Genomic DNA, 25,143 nt, shown 5'->3' with positions numbered 1-25,143 from the left:
GACTGAAAATGGAGTCCTTTTTACAGAAATGTGTGCGGGCAACCAACTCGTCGTTGGAGGTACACTCTTTTCTCACAAAGTCATACATAAGGCCACCTGGACTTCACCAAATCGTTTGGTAAAAAACCAAATCGATCGCTTCACAATCAGCAAAAAATGGCGATACTCTCTGTTGGATGTAAGAGTTAAACGGGGTGAAGATATAGACAGCGATCAGCATCTTCTCTTAGCTACATTGCAACTAAAAATTACGGCTATAAACAAAACACACACCTCAGGTCAAACAGACGTAATATAAAAGCACTGCTACAAAGGCAGTATTCAACACTAGCCCGCGAGATAAAAAGAGCGTGCGGCGTGACAAGCGAAAGTGGGTCGATGACATCGCGAAGAAGACTCAAGCTGCAGCCGTGACGAATCGCAGCAGAGACCTCTACTTATTCACAAGACAACTAGCTCTATGTCACTCCATGCCAACTGCTAGGCACCTAAGAGATAATAACGGCAATATCACCACATCAAAGGAAACCCAGCTTGAGATTTGGTTAAATCTGACAATGCAGACCATATATGCAAATGCAAGGTACACATAGATAACCCCCTTATTTCCGTGGAATGTCCAAAAGTAGCCGAGATCACCATGGCTATAAAATATATAGTGCCTCTCTGATCCTGCCCCTCGTTAAAAATTTCTGGCGGTCCAAAATGTTCAACCAAGAGTTAAAATAAGGTATCATCATTAATCTTCCAAAAAAGGGTGACCTCACAATAAGCAATAACTGGAGGGGAATAACGCTAATAAGTTGTCTCAATAAAGTTATCGCTGAAATTATAAGAGTTACACTATCTACGGAACTAAACGAAGGGTTTAGAAAAAAACAGGCCGCTCTCGTCCCAGAAGGTCGTGTGTTGATCATGTAAACACGCTGCGAATAATCGTAGAACAGCCGGAGTGGTGCTCCCCACTGTATTTAGCTTTCATAGATTTCGAGAAAGCGTTCGACACGCTATGTCACCATGCGATTTGGAGCGATCTGAAATGTAAAGGATACCCTCATTACACTGATAAAGGGCTTGTATTCTGGGTCCAGTTGTCGCGTGTTGCACGATTGCCAACTTGGTAGCAGCATTCCTGTCGAAACAGGCGTGCGACAAAGGTGTTTTGTCGCCTTTATTTTTTAACACAGTTCTGGATGTTGTTATGAGGAACTCAAAGCGTAAAGAAAGAGGAATAAGGAGAGGACCGTTTGATACGGCTTGAAAACTTAGACTATGCGGATGACATATGCGTTTTAACGCATAGTCACGCAGATATGCAAGGTAAACTCGACGATATAGCCGATTAAAATCTAAAAATCCATCTAAATCTAAAAAAAAAACTTATACGTTTGAACACCAACAATAAGAATCCAGGAACTAATATATATAATATTGCAACTCAGGATGCTGCATGCAAAAAATTAAGTGTCAAAACAAAAAATTGTATGTATATAACTGTTGTTGCAAATTTACGTAACTAAGCGCATTGCTAAGTGAATGAATGTATTAGCTTCACAATTTTCAATTATATTCTTATTGGGAAAACTTTATTTTTTCAAGCGCCGCCAATGCAGAAAGTAATTCTACGCGACTTAGGACACCCCGAGGGTCGGCTTTAGTATACTATCCCAGGCTTTCGGTAATAAAATGGGTATCGTTGGAAAGAGGAGGTTCTCCAGATTAAGAAGCAGCTATAAGTTTCGAGCTTATAGTTTTCGAGATATTCGCACTTAAAGTTGAAAAAAGTGTTTTTTTATCTTGAATTTTCACAATATATACTGAATATTTTATTAATATTCTGCACTTATTTTACACTTACACTTCACCACATTGTTTCTGCATATTTATTTTATAAAGATTATGACGAAAATGGCTGTAAATAAATATTTAACATTTTACACAAATCTTCGTTTAAAAAATAGCAGAAAGGGTTGCAGGTTGACAAGTAATCAGTGTTGCCACATCAAATATTTCGCAAAAATCAAAAGAATAAAATTAAACAGTAAAAAGAAGGATTATACCCCAAACCAAACCATAATGGTGTTTTGACTAATGCAAAGTCTTTTCGTATTACCTTTTCTTTGATAACCCCCGGTGATTGCCCGACCAGGGTTATGTTTTTGAAGCGCGGCCGAAGGCCGCCAAGGCGGAAAGTATTTCTACACGAAAGAATATTTCAATTCCCCCTCTTTGATAACTCCCGGTGTTGGCTCGACCAGGGTTATTTTTTTGAAGCGCGGCCGAAGGCCGCTAATGCGGAAAGTATTTCTACACGAAAGAATATTTCAATTCCCCCACTTTGATAACTCCCGGTGTTGGCTCGACCAGGGTTATTTTTTTGAAGCGAGGCCGAAGGCCGCCAATGCGGAAAGTATTTCTACTCGAATGAACTTTTCATTTCCCTTACATATAGTACATAGAGTGAATATCATAAACTTTCTTATATTAATCTTTTTATAGGGCATTTGTTTTCTGCATTTGGGGTATTTATTTATTTTGGTTCTTCTCATTCGTTTGCAAAATATCTGATATGGCAACACTTATTACTTGTCAAGCTGCAACCCTTTTTGTTATTGTTGAAATTAAGAGATTTGTATAAAATGTTAAATACTTATTTACAGCTATTTAGGTGATAAATTTTATAAAATAAATATGCAAAAACAATGTGGTGAAGTGTAAGTGTATTAATAAAATATTCAGTATATATTGTGAAAATTCAAGATAAAAGTAGCACTTTTTTCAACTTTAAGTGCGAATATCTCGAAAACTATAAGCTATCTAACTATCAGCTGCAGCTATATGTATATATATTCTTAATCTGGAGAACCTCCTCTTTCCAACGATACCCATTTTATTACCGAAAGCCTGGGATAGTATACTAAAGTTTCCCCCACCCCGAGATATAATTTGGGGTAAAATCCCTTCTTTTTATTTATTTTGATTAATTTGTTTTTTTTTTTAGATATGGCAATGCTTATTTTTCGTCAGCATGCAACCCTTTTGTTATTGTGTGAATTGATAAAATTGAATAAATCAAAATGCTTATTTAAAGCAAATTTCTAAATAATTAATATAAAATAAATATATGGAAGGAAAGTAGTGAAGTGTAAGTGCAAAATATCAATGAAAAATCCAATATATAGCGAGAAATTACGTGTTAAAATTAGACAAATTTTAAATTTTAAACGCAAATATCACGAAAACTATAGGTCTCCTGTGGCTATAATTATATATATTCTTAATCTGAAGGATCTCCTCTATTCAACCATACACACTTTGTCCCCGAAATCGTGGTACGCTATACTAAATCCCAGCCTTCTTATTTTTGATTAATTCCATAATCTGTGTATACAAAATTTACCCAATAATACTTTTTAATCTTTATATTAATATAATCATAGAGTTTCGAATGGAGAATTTGTAAATAGCGCACTTCCTTGAAAACTAAGATTGCCGTTTCTGAACATTCTTTTCGGTACATATGAGTTATGACACTTATGGATAAAATCGAATTCATCGATGTTAGCCCTAAATTTATCGACTTGTTAAGTGCCATTAATTTGATCATACATTTCCTGGTATACGACGTTGAGAATTTCATAAAAGTGTGTGATGTTAGTGCTGAATTAATCTAAAGAAAAGTTGAACAAACATGTCTGCGGTGCAATTTGTAATACAACCGTTGCCTGGGTCGGATGAGCAGTACATTGAAAGGTATTTTAAAAGTTGATATTGTTTAAAATGTTGAGAGTAAAAGTATGACATGTATTTAAGAATTTATGCAAAAAGCAAAGTTCGGAGGTAAAGTAGTTGCCTATTTAGTGGTTATTTTTGAATATAATGAAAACTACTAAAGCTACTTAGTTTTTGTTTTGGTGGAAGGAAACATTTCCCAAATTCTTTTTAGGAATGCTACCGTGTTGACAGCCCTGGTCAGATACAAATTCAGTTATCGGTCGTGAGAACGTGCTACATGTTTTATTTTTTATACTATTATTTTTTATTGGTTACTGTATTTATATATCATATTATGTATTCTGTCGTGAAGGTGGTTTGACAATCGTGATGTCCATTCTTCTTAAAATCAAGGCATTTGCTCATAATTTATGACAAACCTAATGATAAGTATTAACGAACCAAAAATATCAAACAACATAAAAAACTTAGCTGAGTATTTAAAGATATCGCAGTGGAATTAACAGTTTTGTTTTTAAATATATAATTGTATAGATATAGAAATGATCTTATGTTACAAATTATTAAGAAATAAGTATTAAAAATAAGGACTAAATTTTAAATTATTATTTCTTTTGTAAGATTTGGAAAGAGATTTTTGAATAAATACCATCCCCAGCTCCAATATACTCAATATAAAGATATACCTAGGTATACTCCTCAAACCCTTATTATAATGATTTCTGTCTATCTAGTCGATTTTTCCATTCTATAGCTTCTAGCATCTATAGCTTCTTCGGAGCATCCTCATGTAGAGACCAAGGTGGTAATCTGGTAACCGATGTCCAGGGCATACTGGGATTATGGAGGGAACACTTCTCCGACCTGCTGAATGGCAGTGAGAGTACAACACCAGGAGATGGCGAACCCGATCCCCCAATCGATGACGATGGAACAGATGTTCCATTACCCGACCATGAAGAAATTCGAATAGCAATTACCCGCTTGAAGAACAACAAAGCAGCGGGGGCCGATAGATTACCGGCAGAACTATTCAAATACGGCGGCGAAGAACTGATAAGGTGCATGCATCAGCTTCTTTGCAGAATATGGTCGGAAGAAAGCATGCCTGACGATTGGAATCTCAGTGTGCTCTGCCCAATCCATAAAAAGGGAGATCCCACAATCTGCGCCAATTACCGTGGGATCAGCCTCCTAAATATCGCATACAAGGTTCTATCGAGCGTATTGTGTGAAAGACTAAAGCCCACCGTCAACAAACTGATTGGACCTTATCAGTGTGGCTTTAGACCTGGAAAATCGACAACTGACCAGATATTCACCATGCGCCAAATCTTGGAAAAGACCCGAGAAAAGAGGATCGACACACACCACCTTTTTGTCGATTTTAAAGCTGCTTTCGACAGCACGAAAAGGAGTTGCCTTTACGCCGCGATGTCTGAATTTGGTATCCCCGCAAAACTAATACGGCTGTGTAAATTGACGTTGAGCAACACCAAAAGCTCCGTCATGATTGGGAAGGACCTCTCCGAGCCGTTCGATACCAAACGAGGTTTCAGACAAGGTGACTCACTATCGTGCGACTTCTTTAACCTGATGCTGGAAAAAATTATAAGAGCTGCAGAGCTAAACCGAGAAGGTACAATCTTCTACAAGAGTGTACAGCTCCTGGCGTACGCCGATGATATTGATATCATCGGAAGCAACAACCGCGCCGTTTGTTCTGCTTTTTCCCGCATGGATAAGGAGGCGAAGCGAATGGGTCTGGAGGTGAATGAGGACAAGACGAAATATCTCCTGTCATCAAACAAACAGTCGGCGCATTCGCGTCTTGGCTCCCACGTCACTGTTGACAGTCATAACTTCGAGGTCGTAGATAATTTCGTATACCTGGGAACCAGCATCAACAACACGAACAATGTCAGCCTCGAAATCCAGCGCAGAATAACTCTTGCCAACAGGTGCTACTTTGGACTGAGTAGGCAATTGAACAGTAAAGTCCTCTCTCGACGAACCAAAATCAAGCTCTACAAGTCACTTATCATTCCCGTCCTGCTTTACGGTGCAGAAGCTTGGACGATGTCAACATCAGATGAGACGACACTAGGAGTTTTCGAGAGGAAAATTTTGCGCAAGATTTATGGTCCTCAGAACATTGGCAACGGCGAATACCGCAGACGATGGAACGATGAGCTGTACGAGTTATACGACGACATTGACATAGTTCAGCGAATAAAAAGACAGCGGCTACGCTGGCTAGGTCATGTTGTCCGAATGGACGAAAACACTCCAGCCCTGAAAGTGTTCGATGCAGTACCCGCCGGAGGAAGCCGAGGAAGGGGAAGGCCTCCACTCCGTTGGAGGGACCAGGTGGAGAGCGACCTGGTTACACTTGGGATCTCCAACTGGCGCCGAACTGCAAAGGAAAGAGACAGGTGGCGCACTATCGTCGATTCGGCTATAACCGGCTAAACGGTTGCAACGCCAATCACATACATAGCTTCTATTTTGAGCCCCAAACCACCTCACTGCCGCCACGGGTGTTTGATCGTACAATTGAGGTTTTCATTGTAGCATTTACTTTTCTCAATGCAAATATTCTCCCATCTGTCCCAAATATATAAGATCTTTGCGAAAATTGAGTGAAAACGAATGCAACAGATACCGAAATATTTATACACGAAAGAATATTTCAATTCCCCCTCTTTGATAACTCACGGTGTTGGCTCGACCAGGGTTATTTTTTTGAAGCGCGGCCGAAGGCCGCCAATGCGGAAAGTATTTCTACACGAAAGAATATTTCAATTCCCCCACTTTGATAACTCCCGGTGTTGGCTCGACCAGGGTTATTTTTTTGAAGCGAGGCCGAAGGCCGCCAATGCGGAAAGTATTTCTACACGAATGAACTTTTCATTTCCCTTACATATAGTACATAGAGTGAATATCATAAACTTTCTTATATTAATCTTTTTATAGGGCATTTGTTTTCTGCATTTGGGGGATTTATTTATTTAATGCAACAGATACCGAAATATTGGTAAATCTTTCATAAATGGGTACAATCAAGTAATTACCTCCCTCTACAATTCTGTAAATTTATTGCTTGATTCTAATCGAATAAGCGTTACTTCAGGTGTTTTAAATATTTCGATTATTTTGCTTTATAATTTGTGACAGGCTGCGAGAGGTATCTGACAAGGTAAATAGGTTCGGATGTGGCACGCATCGAATATTTGAACAGCTTAAAATACCTGTTAAAGAAATGGTCATAGGCCCAAACCACATTGGTGTACTTTTGGAAGATGGTAAGGCATTTCGAGCAGCTTTTTCTATTAATTCAGATCGCCTCGACCTGAGTAGGATTGATAGCAGCAAAAGGTAAGTTCTTAAATAAAAAAGTTTAGGTATCGTATTGAAGACAAGCATTTAATTACAGTAATGCAAATAATAGCTCTAATCTAACAAATAATTCAAAAAATGCTGCGCCATCGTCAGCAAGGCAATTGGCTCGTTCAAGAGCGCGTCTTATGCGAACAACCGGAAGATCTGGATCTACAAGTCAAAGTTCAGGTTCACGCAGCACAGGTGTAATTATTGGTAGTGGCTCCTCAAGTCGTCCCATTGTAACAGTGCCTGCAACGTATGTTCCTGAAGAACTAATATCTCAAGCTGAAGTTGTTTTGCAGGGTAAAAGTAGAAATCTTATTATAAGAGAATTACAGGTTGGTGTTATTTTGGCTAACTATGAGTATATTCACAGTTATTATTCTTTGTTATTTCAGAGGACTAATTTAGATGTAAACTTAGCGGTTAATAATTTGCTTTCTCGAGACGATGAGGAAGCAGAAGATACGGAGGAAGCAGGTGATAACTATGTTCCGGAGGACCTAATATCATTACTAGATAACGGATTTCATGGAGATAATAACAGTGTTATAATAGACCCTTCGGATGGACTTTTCTCCGAAGAAATATTCAGCAACTATTCCAGTATCCGCAAGTAAGGAAAATCTTAAATTAAATTGTATTTACAAATTTATTTTAGTTGAATGAGTATTTTTATGTAACAATAATATATTTACATGTTTTTTTTTTCACAAAACAGTTTACTATTTGATCGTATACGTAGTGAAAGAAATCAGTCGAGTTCAAGTAATTCAGATAACCAAGTGAGACCTGCGACAACTTCAGGTAGCGTATTGTCGGGAAATAATAGCTTGTCTGCACAAATATCTTCTGTAAGTGTTGATCGAGAAGCATTCAGTCGATGGAGAGATCGCCAGTATTACGGACCTCGTCGTTGGCTTAACAAAGATGACTATGTTTGGGAAAACAACGGAGGTTAGTTCAACATACATACAAAGAAATTTACTTATACACTTTTTTCATATTTGATTATCATGTGTGAAATCTGAAAAGCTAAAAAAATATATTTTATGGATCGGAGTTATAAAAGTTTTCCGAATATTCAGACATATTTAAAGGTATTTAATGTTTGTCTACTAAAATGTTATTCATTTTAGTCTTTATATACATGGCAAAATAAACAAAGCCCAAATAAAAGCTAAAAATTACTCAAAGACCAATTTATTATAAAAAAAAACAATCCAGATCCACGGCTTTGAGTATTGTCAACTGCGAGAGTTTGATTCCTCTAGAACTTAATCCTTTCTTACTTGTTTATCTAAGTGGTGCCCTTTTTTGTACAAATAACGGCTTTTCAATAAACTTTCTGAATTTTGAATTCGAATACGTAAGTAAGAAAACATCTGCCACGAGAAAAATATTTGCACCATTTCCGAATATAGAGAATGGTAATTGATCGAAAAATAATATTCTTTGTTTTATTTAGCTGCATTGGAAATAGTAAATTTTTATTTCTTTTAAGATTTGAGAAAGAGAGACACTTCATCCAGTTCTCCACTTTGGATTTCGGAGGAATTACAACCATGGCCAGATAAAAATGGAATAACTAAATTTAAAAGAATAGGGGCTTTATATTCTGAGTTTATTGCGCTTTCAGAAAATGGAGAATTACATCAGTGGAAGTGGTCGGAAATAGAACCTTATAAATCCGAGGTAAGAATGAATTAAAAATATTTGGTTTTGAGGTGTTGGTAAATAGAATCTTTAAATATTTATGTACATTGAAAACACAACTATCTCTTTAATATATCTGGATTATCTGAGATATCTGAACTTGAAATGGTGCGGTGCGTATAATCTTCGTCGTGGCGGTTGCTCACGGCACTCCTGAGGCCCACGCTATCGTCCCACAAGTAACTATTGGTTTTACTATGGTTTATCTTATTGTCCCTATTACGGCTTACATAATAACTCAAAAGTGTCAATAACAAAAAAAATGACTTTTACAAATACATTTCCAGATTAAAGTCTATACCATAAATTTTGTGAATTCGTCGTGTTTTATATTCGTAACGAGGTGAGATGCAACAAAGTGAAAAATACTCCTTTTTTGTTTACCCCGCCATTAATTTGATTTTTGTTGTTGTATCGGCATAAAACATTCCCCAAATGATTTTGAGGAATGCTGCTGATTTGACAGTCTTTGGGGGGGATAAAAATCCAGATCTGATCCGGTTACGTAGATCCGACTGTCGTGGGAACATTAGCCACTAGTTTTGGTGTTATGGTGTTGTTACACCACATTTTTCGGCAAATAATAACGTACAGCACCCTTTAACACTCGGCTCAGGCTGCAAACCTCGATATAAACAAATATGCTAATCAAAAGAATGATTAGATGAAAAAGCTGAAGAATACAGTTGTTGTTGTTGTTGTTGTTGTAGCGGCATAAAACATTCCCCAAATAATTTTGAGGAATGGTGCCGATTTGACAGTCCTTGGCCGGATAAAAATCCGGGTCCGTTCCGGTTACGTAGAACCGAATGTCGTGGGAACGAGATACAGTTGGTAGTTATTACTTATTGGATAAACAAAGTTAAAGAGTTAAAATTTGCATTATAATAAGTTTTATCGGCTCTATAAAACGAATGGAATATTTTCAATTCAACTCCTTTAAACAATCTTTTATTTTTAAAAAGAACAAAAGTAAAGGCGAAAATTTATTAAAACCATTTATAAAACCAATATTTCTAACTATTTCAGATTGAACATGCTTACCATCCAAAAACTGTGAGTCTTAATATAAACGAAAAAGTTGGACAAGTATCGGCGAACTTTATTCGTTGTTCGGTGGTAACAGAGAGTGGTCGTGTTGCAACGTGGATGGACGATCAAATAGGATATCTAGGTGCCAAACTTGAGCATCCAACAATTATGTTTAATGAATTTGTTATGGATCCCATAGCATCAATTAATGTTTGCTCCTTGTATACAGCAGTAAGGACTGAAAACAATAATATTTATTGGTGGGGTGTGTTGCCGTTTGATCAACGACGCTACTTGTGGGATAAATTTCGTACAAAGTCTAAAAAGCCGTTCAAATCAATATCCTCTGATATTAGTGTTGGAACTCAAGTAATAATGAAAAAATGCCCCATTTATCAAGCTGGTTCTATTGGTTTTACATGTTACAATGGTATACCAAAGATAGGACAATTACAGAATTCAGTCTGGGATCTAAGTGATGTTTGTCGATTTAAAATAATTACATTAACTCCGCAACCAAGTGTAGAAAAATCTCAGCTAAGTACTTGTAGCTCAATAAGTACTGATAAAGATTATATAAAGGCTCATATACCAATCACTGTAAATGCACAATCTACAAGTAAATCACTAAGTGCTACAAAGGAAACAACGGATCGAATTGATATGCCTCCGCCTCCTTCACCAGCATCAAGCACATGCAGTGATACGGGCAGTGTAACTTCACATAAGCGAACCAAGAGAATGGCTACGAAAGATGATGTTGAAAACAAAAAAGATGAAGAATTGTGGCAACTAAGGGACGTTGTTTTTGTTGAGGACAAAGTCGGACCGGTTGGCAAAGTTTTAAAAGTTGATGGCGATTTTGTAGCAGTGCGTTTTCCAATTGCTACAACATCTACGACTTCTGCAGGTAGTAATAATGGCGAGGGGAAAGACGATGATTGGCAGCAGTGTCGACTTTTACGCCGCGAAGATGTACAGATATACAAAACAAATATGGCTTCACGTGGATTGGACTGGTTGCAAAAAATGCCTAGGAAAGTCAATATAAATAATTGCAATGACTCGAATGGATTTCAATTGTTAACTATGTCAGTGGACGTTCGAGGAGTTCATGTTATCAAAAAACATGGATCCAAGCTCTTTTACAGTCTGTATAATCTATATAACAGCAAACAAGAACAAATCTGCCAGTTTCCTACTGATAGCGTATCGTTTTTAGGTGTTACACCAGATAATATAAACATACTGTGTAATAACGACAGCAGTGTCAGTACTAGTAATATTTTAGTTTGTGATGGAAATCGTGCTCTCTATCCTATTGCTAAAGATTGTTTGGGGTCTATAAAAGATCCCTATTGGCTGGACCTGCCGCCGGTTAAAAATGTCTCGATGAGTATGATACCATTTTCTTCAGCCGGGAATCTTAAGTCGAAATTGTGTTTAACTGCTTTAGTTTTTGAGTCACAGAAACTAATGCCCCATATTCTGAGATGTGACATCAAAAATGCTTTTGCTGTTCTGAGTCGTCTAGAAAAGAACGAACGCAATGACATTGTGCCCATCACAGAAGAGCGCTGTGATGGGGGCCGTAATATTTTCCATGCATGTGTTGCCTTGTGTGCACCCACATCAAATAAGGAAGTAGATGAGAAGAGAAATGTTTCGGGGATTAACCGATCATCGCCGTTAGCTAATACAGTCTTTACTAATTGTCCAAATCTTTCAACACATTTGGATATAAACAATGGTGTAGCTGCTACAAATGCTGGGCCGTCGTCAAATACAAACGCTACTGTAAATATGAGAGAAAACCGTTCGGTTACTTTGCGAGAAATGATGAATCATCTTATTAATACTGAATCGGAACAAAATAACCCGGCTCATAGAATACCATCGGTTGAGGATCATATCTATATACCGCAATGGTCAATAGAGGGGAACAGCACTAATCAAACATTAAATGACGTTATTACAACGAACGAAGTTGAAGATGATCTTTCAAAGTCTGCATCCGGCAATGCAACAAGCATTAATTCCTCCCCAAGTATTGCTTCACCAAATTACGTTTTTGAGCCAATGCAGCGAAGAGAGCACGCAATTTTAATTTTGCAACAAATGTGTTCCTCGGCTGCATTTCGCCCTTATTTACACCAAATGCTAAGTTTCAAGGATTCTCAAGGACGAACTCCTTTTATGATATCAGTGTATACTCGTGCCTATGAAGCTGGTATAATACTTTTAAACACAATATTAAGTTTATCGGAAAAAGATGCTGCGCTTAAAAATTCGATGATATTTCCACCCGGTTCCCCGCCTGATCAATCTCCATTATATGTTATTTGTTATAACGATACTTGTTCATTTACATGGACCGGAGCTGATCATATCAACCAGAATATTTATGAATGTAAGACATGTGGTTTAACTGGGTCTCTATGTTGTTGCACAGAATGTGCACGTGTGTGCCACAAAGGGCATGATTGCAAATTAAAACGAACTTCTCCGACCGCTTATTGCGATTGTTGGGAGAAATGTAAGTGTAAAGCACTTATTGCTGGAAACCAAAATAAACGATTTGCTCTCTTGTGCAAATTATCTTCGTGTACTGATCTTGTAACGAGATTTAATTCCAAAGGTGAATCAATTTTACTTTTTTTGATACAAACCGTTGGTCGACAAACAGTGGAACAAAGACAATACCGTGCTAATGCTCGTGTAAGAAATGTGGGCAGTAGTTCAGGTAGTGGCACATCCAGAAAATCTTCTACCATAGATCTTGAAGCAGATATGCCAGAGCATGACCTTGAACCACCGAAATTTGCTCGAAAAGCACTCGAACGTTTACTTATTGATTGGCACGCAATCAGAGCCATGATTATGACGGGTGCTGATAAAAATGAAAACCCTCAAACACAACCTAATTCTGCAGATGCTTTAAATACCGAAAGTTATAATATGTATGTTATGAATCAACAAGGATCTACGCTGTTAGATAAGTTTACCCATAACTTATTTGTTAAGTGTAGCGGAGATCATCTGGATACACTTTTAATGACACTAGTGCGTGAAATGCAGGACGAAACTACTCCAGGTCGTCGAGAAGAAGCCGAACTAGTAGCTCGTCGATTTATACGATCTGTCGTACGGGTCTTTGTTATTTTCAGTTTAGAGAAAATGCCAAATCCAGAACGAAGAAAATCAAATTTGGCCTCGAACAAACATATTCAAAACTGCGTAAAAGTTTTTCAATCTCTATATAAGATTTCAATTGAAGAACTGTGTGAGGTTTCTGAATCACTTATTGCACCAGTACGTCTTGGCATTGTTCGACCAACGGCTCCATTTACTATGTCTTCAACAAGCATTGATGTAAGTATTATATTTAAAAACAAAACATAGTTATTAGTTCTTTTATATATAGTAATATGTAACATTAATACACTCATTATGATTTACAACTCGGCGCATTTGAATTTCACCTTTTTTGGCATTACGAATTACAACTATTATTCTGTATTGATTTTTAAATCCTAGAAAATTACAACAAATAAAAGGTTCAATATAACAACGACGATAATTTATGAACACCTGATTCCTTTTGAACTTCCGAGCACCAACTAAGAAAATCGTTATAATAGCAATTGAATTGTTGTTTAATCATTGTTTGATTGTTTCATTTCGCAATCAATAACTAAATTATTATGTGTCAAATATATATATTCTGTATTTATCTATTGTGTTTTTGGTTCTAAACATTAATGAAACTAAAATTAGTTTTAATTCATAACACCAAAAATGAGTTTAGTTGTTCTAAAGTTGAATTAACGTCCATTCACCCAAGTATAACATCTTTGTCAGGTTTTTATCGAAAATATCAAAATGCCAACTAAAATTGAGTTGAGTTAGTTATAAACCGTGATATGGCAAAATACAAAAATGTACAATATAAAATATAAATTGGCGCCCCTATTGCGTATCTATAATAGACATAGTGTAGTCGTCGACAGGCAACCGTAGTCCAAAAAATACAGCGCTATCTGCGAATATAAATGCTACTGAGTTGCCAGTCGCAATTTTTGCGTTTTTATTGATATTTACATTTTATTAAACTAACATTTAAAATTGTAATAAATGTGCTTAAACGGTGCTTTATTATAATTTTCTAGATTATTTATTTAATATAGACAAAAACAATCAACTTGTGCATTAGATGTAATACATTACAAAAAATATTATTTATCACAAATTTACCATACATCACGATTTTAATGAACATAATTTTTCCTTGACCTTATTTGTAATTTCTAGAAGTATTTGTTGAGCAATGTTGCCAAATACATACTTCAAACATTACTTCCCAGAAATCTAAACTCAGGGTTGTTAACTTCGTATTCTAATGACCTAAATAGCCTATCGTAAAATGGAACCTTGTTTCAGTAGCCAGGACAATTACACTGGCGACTATATTTAAGGATTACGCTTAATAATACTTGCTATAATTACTATTACACTTAATTATTGACACATTATAATATAACCTAAGTAAATAATTTTGTTACATATATTCTGTTAGAGCTCGGATGATCTATTTAGCGTTGAACCTCTGGCGCCTTCATCGACTACTGAATCATTAACAGAACCAGTATCAAGCCATGAGGAGAATCAGACAAATACACCTGGATATAATATGCAATCCAATTTTTCAATGGACAACATTGATGGTGAGTTATATTTTATCATTACCTATTTAACATTACGTGTAACATTGATAGTCTATGCAAAATATATAAATCTATGAATATCAGGGCTGTTGTGGCAACCAAGTCTCAGATTTGCTTAATTGCCAGAATGGCAAACCAATTAGTGATGTCATAGAATCTGACTGAATTTTCGTATTGTAATTGGATGCAATATTCGAATAGCTGTGGCACTATTTATTCGTGGGAAAAAACTAACACACTACACTTTTAGAATTTTATAAACTTTACGCACAAAATAATTGTTAAATATTCATTAAAATATAAAATTATATATTTTATATGATTGGATGAAGAAATTAGAAGGAATACCTTATGGAATCAAAGTAGTGTAGATGTGTTTCACACAGTATAATACATATATCCACCACGGTATGCAAGAACGTCAATTTTGAAAGTCAAGGATCTGATTATGAATATTCGAGAGATAAAAATATAATTAAAAAGTTATTTATTTAGATAGATTCGTAAATGTTTGTATTATGATTCGTTAAGTTTGTGTATTGAAAGAATCATGATTCAGAGGAAAATGTATTATAATACATATATTTATAGATAAAGCGCTGTATTTCACATCTTGTTAAAGATTCGGTTAAAAAAATAAAATTGGCACTGCATTATTTTTAATTTAGACTGCTAAAACACAATATACATTACATATTTATTTTAACTAAACAAGAGTAAGCAGTATTTCGAAGCTCAATTAAAAAATATAGAGCTAATCAAATAATTTGTATTAATTTGATTTTAATAAAAAAAAAAATATTTGATAGGAGTATTAGCTATCTTCGATTGGCCACTTCTCCCTTGTCAAAAAACTGTTATTTATTTTTGGCACAATGGTGCGACAATATCCTTAAAGAGTAATGAAAAGATCTTGTGTAAAGAATTAGAGAAATACAAATATCAACCTTTTGTGAAATGAAGTAAATTGTCTAGATAAATCTACTGACAACGATCATAACATTAACAATACTTAGGTTTTAGTTAAGCTTTATTTGCTTATTATCTCGAGAGAACACAAACATATTTTCTAATAATCGAAAACGCTTTTAATTTCTTTAGCTTTAGTTACAATTATTTTGGAGTATAACTAAACATCTTAATAAACCTTATATATTTTTAGTATTGCGGGATGCTCAAGAAAGTGACGATACAAACAACAGGGGCAATAGAAATATTAGCCAAGAAGAGGATATTCTGGATTCTGCTAGAAATGAAGAAGTGATTCAAGATGATGAAAGTGATAATGATTTTCCGTTTAACGATCCAGAAACTGAATCTGATTCTGACGACAATCAAAGCAATCAAGATGCACAAAGGAGCGTACAAACTGGTGCAACAGTTGGTTCGGAGACAGGTAAATGTTTTAAAAATCATTTAACAAATATATTTAAATTTCAAAAATATCTATGTTATGCTCGATTTAAAAAAAGTGCCAACTTGCGACAAACATTACTAGGAAAATATTTACCCATTCATCGTATTACGTCTAGTCTTTTCTAATGTTAAAATTGTATTTTTTCAGATATTGGGGTTCTATTTCTTGAAGATGAATCTGGCGATTCTTCGCCTCAAGAGGAAGAAGCTTCTGAGGATGGCGAGACAGACGAACAATCAGACGAATTTAATTTCGCAGATCACCAATTAGAACGTAGAAATACTAGTACTAATGCCCGTAATGATTTAGCTCCACAATCTATGCAATGGGCTATACGAAATAGAGATACTTCTCGCTCTTCTGTTCGTGTACCAGCTGGATCAAACTTAGTTTTTATTGATCCTATGGCATTACGTCGCTCCACTGTACCAACAAGCTCTACAGTTGCTGTTCCACCACAAGAGCACCATACTATGGCCACAACCGCAAGTAACTTAGCTCGTGCATTTGGTATTATCATCCGACAAATATCTGATCTTCTCAATAATTTTACTTATCAACTTACAACTGAAATTGAAAGACCTACATATAAAGCTCAAATGGAGGAAGCAATTCAATTGCAAGTAAGTTTATAATTTTTATGTACTAAATAAACTCAAATTTGATAAATCGATTAATGAGTTGAAAAATAAATTATAAAAATATCGAAAATGCGTGGATACCAAGCTAAGTTGAATTCCAAATGTAAAAGCAATCAGTCCAGACTTACCTTTGATGTTTTCGTATATTTTTATTGATAATAGAATATCGACTGTTTTTGTGTTTTCATAATATGAAAATGAATCAGTTTCAAAATAAAAAGAATGGCTCTTTCAATTCTTACATGATAAACTTAATGACTAAATAGTTGCTTTTGTTATTGAAGACCAAGTGTGCTATTTATGTGTCGTTAACTGTATCTGGTAACATTTAAACTACTAAGTACTCTTTTTCATTCTTCCCTCCATACAATTTTTCATAATTTTTTCTTTTATTTTGTAGTTTTTATTTTTGTATTTTCTTGTGAGCTTTCTTTCTTAGGGTTTCAAACCCCAATTTAAAACTGAATTTCCACATCGTTTTGTAATGCAATTTTAGTTAAAACATGTTATGATAGTTTTAAAAATACAGTCGAACTTATCTAACTCGAATCACCATTATCCACAAAAAATCTTCGAGTTATAGAATGTTCATTAAAACATACAATTTTTCAAAAAGCTAAAATATATAGATTAATTCACAGTTTTATTTATTTACTTCGCAAATTTTGTTTGTTGCATTTTGCTATTTTTTATCTCTTAACGTCTGTATCCCATGCCTTCGTTATATGATTAAAGCAATCCTTAAATGGAATATCATATTTTCTGTTCGATATAGAGAGATTCTTTTAAAATTCTACATCGATAGTAAAATTTTAAATTTTGTATTATGCCCTGGTTGAAAAGTTCGATTTATGGAAGAAGATTTGTATGAAATTTGACTTCTATTGCCAATTCAAGAGTTCGAGTTAGGGAAGTTTGAGATATGGAGGAAAATTTGTATGGATTTGATTTCTAAACGCTATTGCCAGTTCAAAAGTTCGAGTTATAGAAGTTCCACTGTATATCAGAGTATCAAATTATAGCAAATCTCATGAACAAAACTGTAAATATTTTAAATAAATTATGTTTATAATAGAAATTAATGCTTTATTTTATGTATTAAAATTTATTTTACAGATGTACATTGAAGATAGGTTAAAATCTACTTGGAATTGGATGTATTCAATAATGGATGGAACAGAACCACAATTGAAATTTGGGGCTTATTTGACAAATTATACCGACCCAACACATCCACTTCATCCCCTTAATTTAAATACTCAGAACACCTCTAACCAATCTAGCTCTTCGTCGGCTGGAATTAATATTATGGGTATGATTAAATATTACAATCCTCTAAAAATATCTACCAAAAAGTATATTTTATAGGCTCATCGACGCGAAGAGATTTTTTCACTTATTGCTTGTCCTTAATGCGCGCTCATACTTCGGAACATCGTGATGCATTGCCTGTCTTAGATATAACAGCTTTTCGGCATATAGCCTATGTATTCGATGGATTTATTTACTATATGCGTAATAACTCAAATTTTTATGAGAAAACCGATCAACTTTCTAACATTTCCAATATAAATGAAAATGATGATACGGATGATGAGTTTTCTAACATAACAAACGAGGAAATGTTTCCTGAATCTTCTACTTCTGCTGCAATTGCTATACCTTTATCAGCAACAACTCGTCGTCATTCATTTTTTGTTCGATCAGAATCAACTTTAAGTCTTGGTTGTTTGGCACCAGATAATTTTGATTTACCACTGGATGTTGCCATACCGCTAGCTGATAAACCGCATCTTCTTCAGCCAAATTCAAAGCGAGAGGACTTATTTTCTAATTTGCCACTGCTAATTCCGACAGAAGAAAATACTGCAGAGGGGGTCAACATGACTGCGGCACCAACAAAACTTGGTTTTTCTAGCTACAAATCGATACCAACAAGTTGCGTAAAATTTGGAAACAGCTGGAAAACAGGTAATTGAAATATCTATGATTCAATTATCAAATGTTTGATAAATAATGACAGTGATGTTCTAAAACTAAAAAGGAAAAGAGAGAAAATGTATGCGCTATTTGTGAAAACCTACTAAAAAATATTACTATAAAGAAAGAATATCATTATCTCTCTGTATTCTTCTTATTAATATGATATTGATTATTACATTTTTGGGAGAGCCTATCAGCGTTGAATATTTGTTAAATTTCTTCCTAAAAAGTATTTAATTCAGCTTGTGCCCTTTGAGAAAATCCTTTTGCTAGTGCCAGTGTGCAACTTTATATCGTCCACTAACATTTTAACTTGCTTTATGTTAATACATTTTCGTCTCTTGTCTCTAAAATACCCACTGAAAACACAATTTAGTGCGCCATCAGCATTTGTTTGCATAAATACTTATAAATAGTCCATTATTAAAAAAGTTTGGGCTTTATTGAGTGTAATTTTTTCGTTTCAAATTGCTTGAATCTTTTGCACAACAAGCCTTTGATAACACTGTGATAGTCAAAAAAAGACAAGACCAAATTCGACGGTTTCCCCCTATTTCGGGTCTTACGAATCGAACTGCATCATTACTTTTTTGAGTTACAATCATGATTTCATACAAAAATTTTTGTTGAAGTTTTTCATCAAAGTTGCCCATTGTAAGAGAAAGGCACATTTTTCTTCGGTCTCTAACTTTTTTAATGTTGACTTTTTTGGTAAACTTTCTTTGGCAAAGCTTCTCAGAATAAGTCCGTCTTTAAGTTCTTAGAAAAAAACTATCACAGTGTAATTACAGGCATAAAAACCGAGAAATTCTACCCAATATTGAATGCCGTAAAATGTATATTCGTATATTGATACCATTATAAATATTATTAATAAATTTAGTATATTTTCACATATTCTATCTATTATATAAACAGAATTAGATTCGAAACTCCGAAATATTGAGCCAATGGATACGGACGAAAATGTACCTCGACTCGAAACTCTACCAAATGTTAGTAATCCGATCAACTCTAGTCGCCCAGAAGTTATTATCACGCCAAATAAAATGCAAAAAACTGAAGAGGACAGCCCACAAGTTTCAAATTTTCCAACCACTTCATCGGCTCGCAGTGTTATTGTGCGGGCTAGCTCAGTAGCTAAAAATATTGAAAGCGAAAGAAATTTACGATTGCCTTTTCAAGAGGATGTCAAACGAACAAACATTACTTTTCCACCTCGTGGAATTAATTTTTGTAAACAATTCTCTTCAGTCACTCCTTCTTGGAATTTCTTACTAGGGCGATGGAAATTAACACTTGATTTATTTGGAAGGGTCTTTATGGATGACGTGGGAATGGAACACGGATCGTTGTTGCCAGAACTACGTGGATTTCCCGTTAAAGAGGTCCGATTCCGAAGACATATGGAAAAGTTACGAAACGGACAACAACGCGATCTCATATTATGTAAATTAGAACGTAGTCGAGAATGTTTAATAATTCAAACATTTAAGGAATTAAATGCTCAATTTGGAAGTCAAACAAGGCGGGTACAAACCCCATTGACGTTTAATCGCGTAAAAGTTACTTTTAAGGACGAGCCTGGAGAAGGATCTGGTGTAGCGCGCAGTTTTTATACATCAATCGCTGAAGCATTATTAGCTTCTGCGAAAATGCCAAATTTAGAATCAACTCATATTGGCGTGAATAATAGATATGGAACTCCATTTTCAAGTATTTTACGAAATCGAGGTGTATCTAGTCGTGATCCTCCGTCATTGCAAAGACGTACGGCAGGAAACAAAATTTTTTGGCGTACCTCACGAGAGAGGAAACTACTCAATTATGATGCCAGGCCATATGTTCCAGCTGCAAATCACACAGGTAACATTCCAAAAACATTTGGGGAGTTCACAAGTTGTACTATTTGGTTTATTAATATGGTGCGCTATTGAGTTACAAGACAGAGAAAAAAATATATAAAAATACTAATATACGTAACAGCAGCTGCTCTCTGAGCGCAAAGAGAGAAAACAGCGTAAACATACAAATCTGTCAAAGCTGTTTTGGCTTAGTAAAATTGTACATCAAAACAACAACAAACAGTTTACAACTGTTGTACTTGAATAGTCAATAACGCAAATATAACAAATAGCACGACTTGTGAACTCTCTAATTAATATAATGCTTATATTACACTGGAAAACGCAATGTCATAAATTTAAGAGAGTCGCCAATTCGGCCTATAAAAGGTATAGTTGTTAATATATTCATTTTAGCAGGACACAGAATATTTTTTCGTGTTAATTGTTAGTGTTGAGACTTTTTCAAATGCATGGATATATCGCATTGATTAGACACATCTCATTGAACTCAATCAATTTTATCACATGCCAATGGTTGATCGGTATAGTAATTAGTGTTGTTTTCGACGGTCAGGCAGGTTTTGCTATGTGTTTGATGGTGATTATCTTTAAAATCTAAACAAGTTGTCGAACAAAACGGTGCATATTCGACCAAAATCGGATCATTCTATCTGTGATAAATAAAATCTTCAATTGAAGGCACGACTATTTTTATTGGCTGTAACGTGGTGTATGTTTGTCCCTGCTTTATTCTGAAGTAGCGGTAACTCAAGTGAAGGACTAGTAGATCAGTTTGATTCTGTAGAAAGAAAAGTCTTAATTTATGAATTAAGCCATGATGCCACACTATATCGAACGCCTGAGATACATACGTATAGAAAAGCAGCGCAACAAATGCTTGTGTTGCGATGAACTTATTCGATTGTGGAATGTTGAGTTCTAAACCGAAATAGATGACTTGGTAATATACCCTTTTCTTAAATTCATTTTTAGATAAATGAAAATATTATAATTTACATGTTAAATATGGTTTTATTTTTTTATTTTTTAGATGGTACAGCAGAACCCAATGAACATTTATCTGTACATTTACAACAGCTAGGTGAAAGGCTATTTCCCAAGGTAAGGAATTAATAATATCTTCTTTATTCCTTTTCATAATTTTTAATAAATGAACAGTATGTTTTGATATACAAGCAATTACCAATTTATAACAGTAGCAGTATCTACAAATGTAGTCTTATAGAGAGTATTTAGTTTGGTCTACGCAGAGGAAAGTGTGAGAAATATTATCTTGTCAAATTTGCTTTCAATCATATTTGAAGAAGGAAGGAGAAAGCAGCATGAGCATTCGCACATATTCAATGAAGAAGTTGAAGTTGGAGTTTTCCGTTTCCGTTGAAATTTGCAACGTAAAGTTACACACGTATCTATTTATAATAAAAGTTATTGTGAATCCAAAATCATAAAGAGGATTTTTTTTAATACAGTATACTCTCGAAAAGTAAATCGATTGGTATTTGGGGTAATTTACTTTTTGAATAATTTACTTTTCCAAATATATACATAAATTATCTGTTTTTATAATATGCATTTAATATTTATTTAAACTTAAAAAATTCATTCATTTATTTGCTTCAATAAAACATATGGATTTACATGAAAAACATATTTACATTAACATACATACATATGTATTTTCTATGAAGAGAAAAAATCTTGAATATTCTTTTGCAATATATTTTCTGACCATTTTTGTACGACAATTCAAAAAGTCTGACACCTGATTTGCATCGTTTTCATTTTTAAACCAGTGGATCAAGTAGGAGAGTTTATTTACTAAAAAGACGCGATAAACAAGAGAGTAAGTGTTTTTGCAACATCGTAAAAAACGCTGCTTGCTTCGTTTCGAATTTTTTATCACACTCTCTGAAAAGTAAATTAAAAAATTTACTTTTTCGAGGTGCATGTGTAATCTTAAAGGTGATTAACTTTTCCGCGATTATTTACTTTCTGAGAATTTACTTTTCGAGAGTATACTGTAGTAAGCCACTCTTTTGGACATAAACTGCGATCATCGCCTTCGATGATCATGTGGTCTGTAAAGAATTTAGAAACCCAACATAAGAATATCTCAGATTATATATTATATATTTTTTAATAATATTTCATAAACGAAATTACTTTTCAATTGATAGCTTCTCACTATCATGTATATTATATACAAATGAAATATATAAAGCTAAAATAAACTAGAGAAATGTATAAAATATGTTAAGAAAAGTAGAAAAGTAAATGTCCAAGCAATTGCCTATGTCCAAGCGTGCCGACCCTGGGTCTGTGTATATGTATTAATATTTTATATTCTTAGATTTGTTCTATAAATGCTACAAATGCATCAAAAATCACTGGAATGCTGCTCGAAATACCAACTCCTCAACTGCTCTCCATTTTGTCCTCTGAGGATTCATTAAGACAAAAGGTCAACGAAGCTCTTGATGTAATAACATATAAGCAAAAATCAGAAGCTAATAATACAACCACTCAAACTCAGAAGAAAATGATACCGGTAGTATTACTTGAACAGGGTCAAATTGAAGATAATGAACCATTATTTTATTCGCCTGGAAAAAGAGGTTTTTATACACCGAGACAAGGTTATGGTTCATTTGAACGCATAAATGCATTCAGGAATATTGGAAGGTATGTATCTAAAATAATAAATATGTTTATAAATGAACTTAAAACAAATTTAAAGAATATCTGTGTGAAAGAAATTGCTATATCTGATATGAATATGCGTTATATATATATATATATATATTCTATATATATATATATAAGAATGAAAAAGTTCTGAATATTAAATATTACAAACTGTAATTAATATAAGCATATATTCAAAATTTAGGTTATTGAATTTTATTGACAAATCTAAGTACGTGTATAAAATAATAATTTATTTTCAGATTAATCGGATTATGCTTACTGCAAAATGAATTGCTTCCACTGTTTTTGCAACGACATGTACTAAAGTTTATATTAGGAAGAAAAATTAAATTTTACGATTTAGCATTTTTTGATCCAATAATATACGAGTCATTCAGGCAACTTATACTAAACGCCCAATCAGATGATGGCGAGGCCACAATACTACGTATGGAGTTATTTTTTGTGTAAGCTAAATGAAATAAATAGAAATTTTGCGAATTTAGCATTCATTATTTTTATTATATATTTAAAGAATCGATCTTATGAAAGAAGAAGGAGGAGGCAGTATCGAATTGTTACCAGGAGGACGTGAGATTCAAGTTACGAGCAACAATTTGTTTGAGTATTTGAAACGTTACACCGAATATAGACTGATAAAATCTCAAGAAAAAGCTTTAGAGGTAAGTAACTAAAAAAATTTCTTCAAATAGTGTTTTCCATAGCATTGCATAATTGTTCATGTGAATATGACGCAAGACGCAAAATACGCATAATTTATCACTCGCATCAATTAACTTAGTGATCATCATGAATCATATATGTACATACTACATTACAGTTAAATGCGCAACTTCGATCTGGATACTGTAGCAGGTTAAACTCCTACTTATCCAGACTGAACCCCGACATACAAAATACATGTCCCGCATGTTTCCCTTTGGTCCAACCCTGTCGAAACAGCACGTTTCCTGGGCCTCCCGTTAGATGATTTCGACGACAACTAGATTTATGCTCTTCTTTTCAGGCAGGGATAGATAACCGCTACAACAACAACAACAACAGTTAAATATATATAAAAGTGAATTAATTTTTAATTTCAGGGTCTAAGAGATGGAGTATTTGATGTGCTGCCAGATAGTTGTATGAATAGCTTAACAGCTGAGGATTTACGCTTACTATTGAACGGCGTTGGAGACATAAATGTTTCCACATTGATATCATATACAACATTCAATGATGAATCCAGTGAGGGTTCTGATAAATTACTCAAATTTAAGAGATGGTTTTGGAGTATTGTTGAAAAAATGAATACTTCAGAGCGCCAAGATTTGGTAAGCTTGATTATAACTTAACCGGGAATTTTTGTATTTTTAAATTATTAATTATTAAACATTAGGTTTATTTCTGGACCGGCTCACCTGCACTACCAGCCTCCGAAGAAGGATTTCAACCTCTTCCTTCAGTGACTATTAGACCAGCCGATGATACGCATTTACCCACAGCAAACACTTGTATATCACGGTTATATATACCTTTATATTCTAGCAAAACGATTTTACGTAGCAAATTGCTTATGGCCATTAAATCGAAAAACTTTGGCTTTGTATAAATTTAGAGTTAAGTTTTTATGTAGAGTATAGATCTGCAAATTCCACTTTTATTAATGGCGAAATTGAGATAATTTGTTTATGTTATCTTATACGACATACTTATTTATTATAAGGATACATTAAAAATTGCTTGTACAACTGATTTTTATTTCCACTACAATTTGAATTCAATAAAATATCTGAACATATAAAACTTTTAATTGAGAAACAAAAATTAATTATGTATATGTACACATCTCTCAATAAAGAAAATTCCAAAATAGCTAAGTTGTCAGATTCATTTTTACTAAATATAATCCCCAAACTATAATATCATTCACAACCGTAAACCCTGCAAGATAG

General features: G+C 34.4%; 1 protein-coding gene across 2 annotated transcripts; it reads left to right on the top strand.

The window, feature by feature from the left end:
- Positions 1-3,581: 3,581 nt before the first annotated feature.
- Positions 3,582-25,063, top strand: LOC105215780 (E3 ubiquitin-protein ligase hyd). Of its 2 annotated transcripts, XM_011189895.3 has the most exons (19): positions 3,586-3,753; positions 6,913-7,113; positions 7,172-7,457; positions 7,518-7,735; positions 7,841-8,076; positions 8,624-8,814; positions 9,865-13,239; positions 14,444-14,591; positions 15,754-15,987; positions 16,156-16,631; positions 17,766-17,961; positions 18,018-18,620; positions 19,551-20,498; positions 21,531-21,601; positions 22,851-23,182; positions 23,449-23,655; positions 23,724-23,871; positions 24,292-24,522; positions 24,588-25,063. In XM_011189895.3, the coding sequence occupies exons 1-19, from the start codon at positions 3,692-3,694 to the stop codon at positions 24,798-24,800; spliced, it is 8,376 nt and encodes a 2,791-aa protein (XP_011188197.2). In that variant the 5' UTR covers positions 3,586-3,691; the 3' UTR covers positions 24,801-25,063. The 2 variants fall into 2 exon arrangements, with proteins under 2 accessions (XP_054081982.1, XP_011188197.2); XM_054226007.1 differs by lacking the exons at positions 23,449-23,655; positions 23,724-23,871; positions 24,292-24,522; positions 24,588-25,063 and having other exon boundaries at positions 3,582-3,753; positions 21,659-22,915.
- Positions 25,064-25,143: the final 80 nt, after the last annotated feature.

This window comes from Zeugodacus cucurbitae, chromosome 2 (genome assembly GCF_028554725.1).
Source record: "Zeugodacus cucurbitae isolate PBARC_wt_2022May chromosome 2, idZeuCucr1.2, whole genome shotgun sequence".
Lineage (NCBI taxonomy): Eukaryota > Metazoa > Arthropoda > Insecta > Diptera > Tephritidae > Zeugodacus > Zeugodacus cucurbitae.
This window is presented reverse-complemented; position numbering and strand designations above follow the sequence as displayed.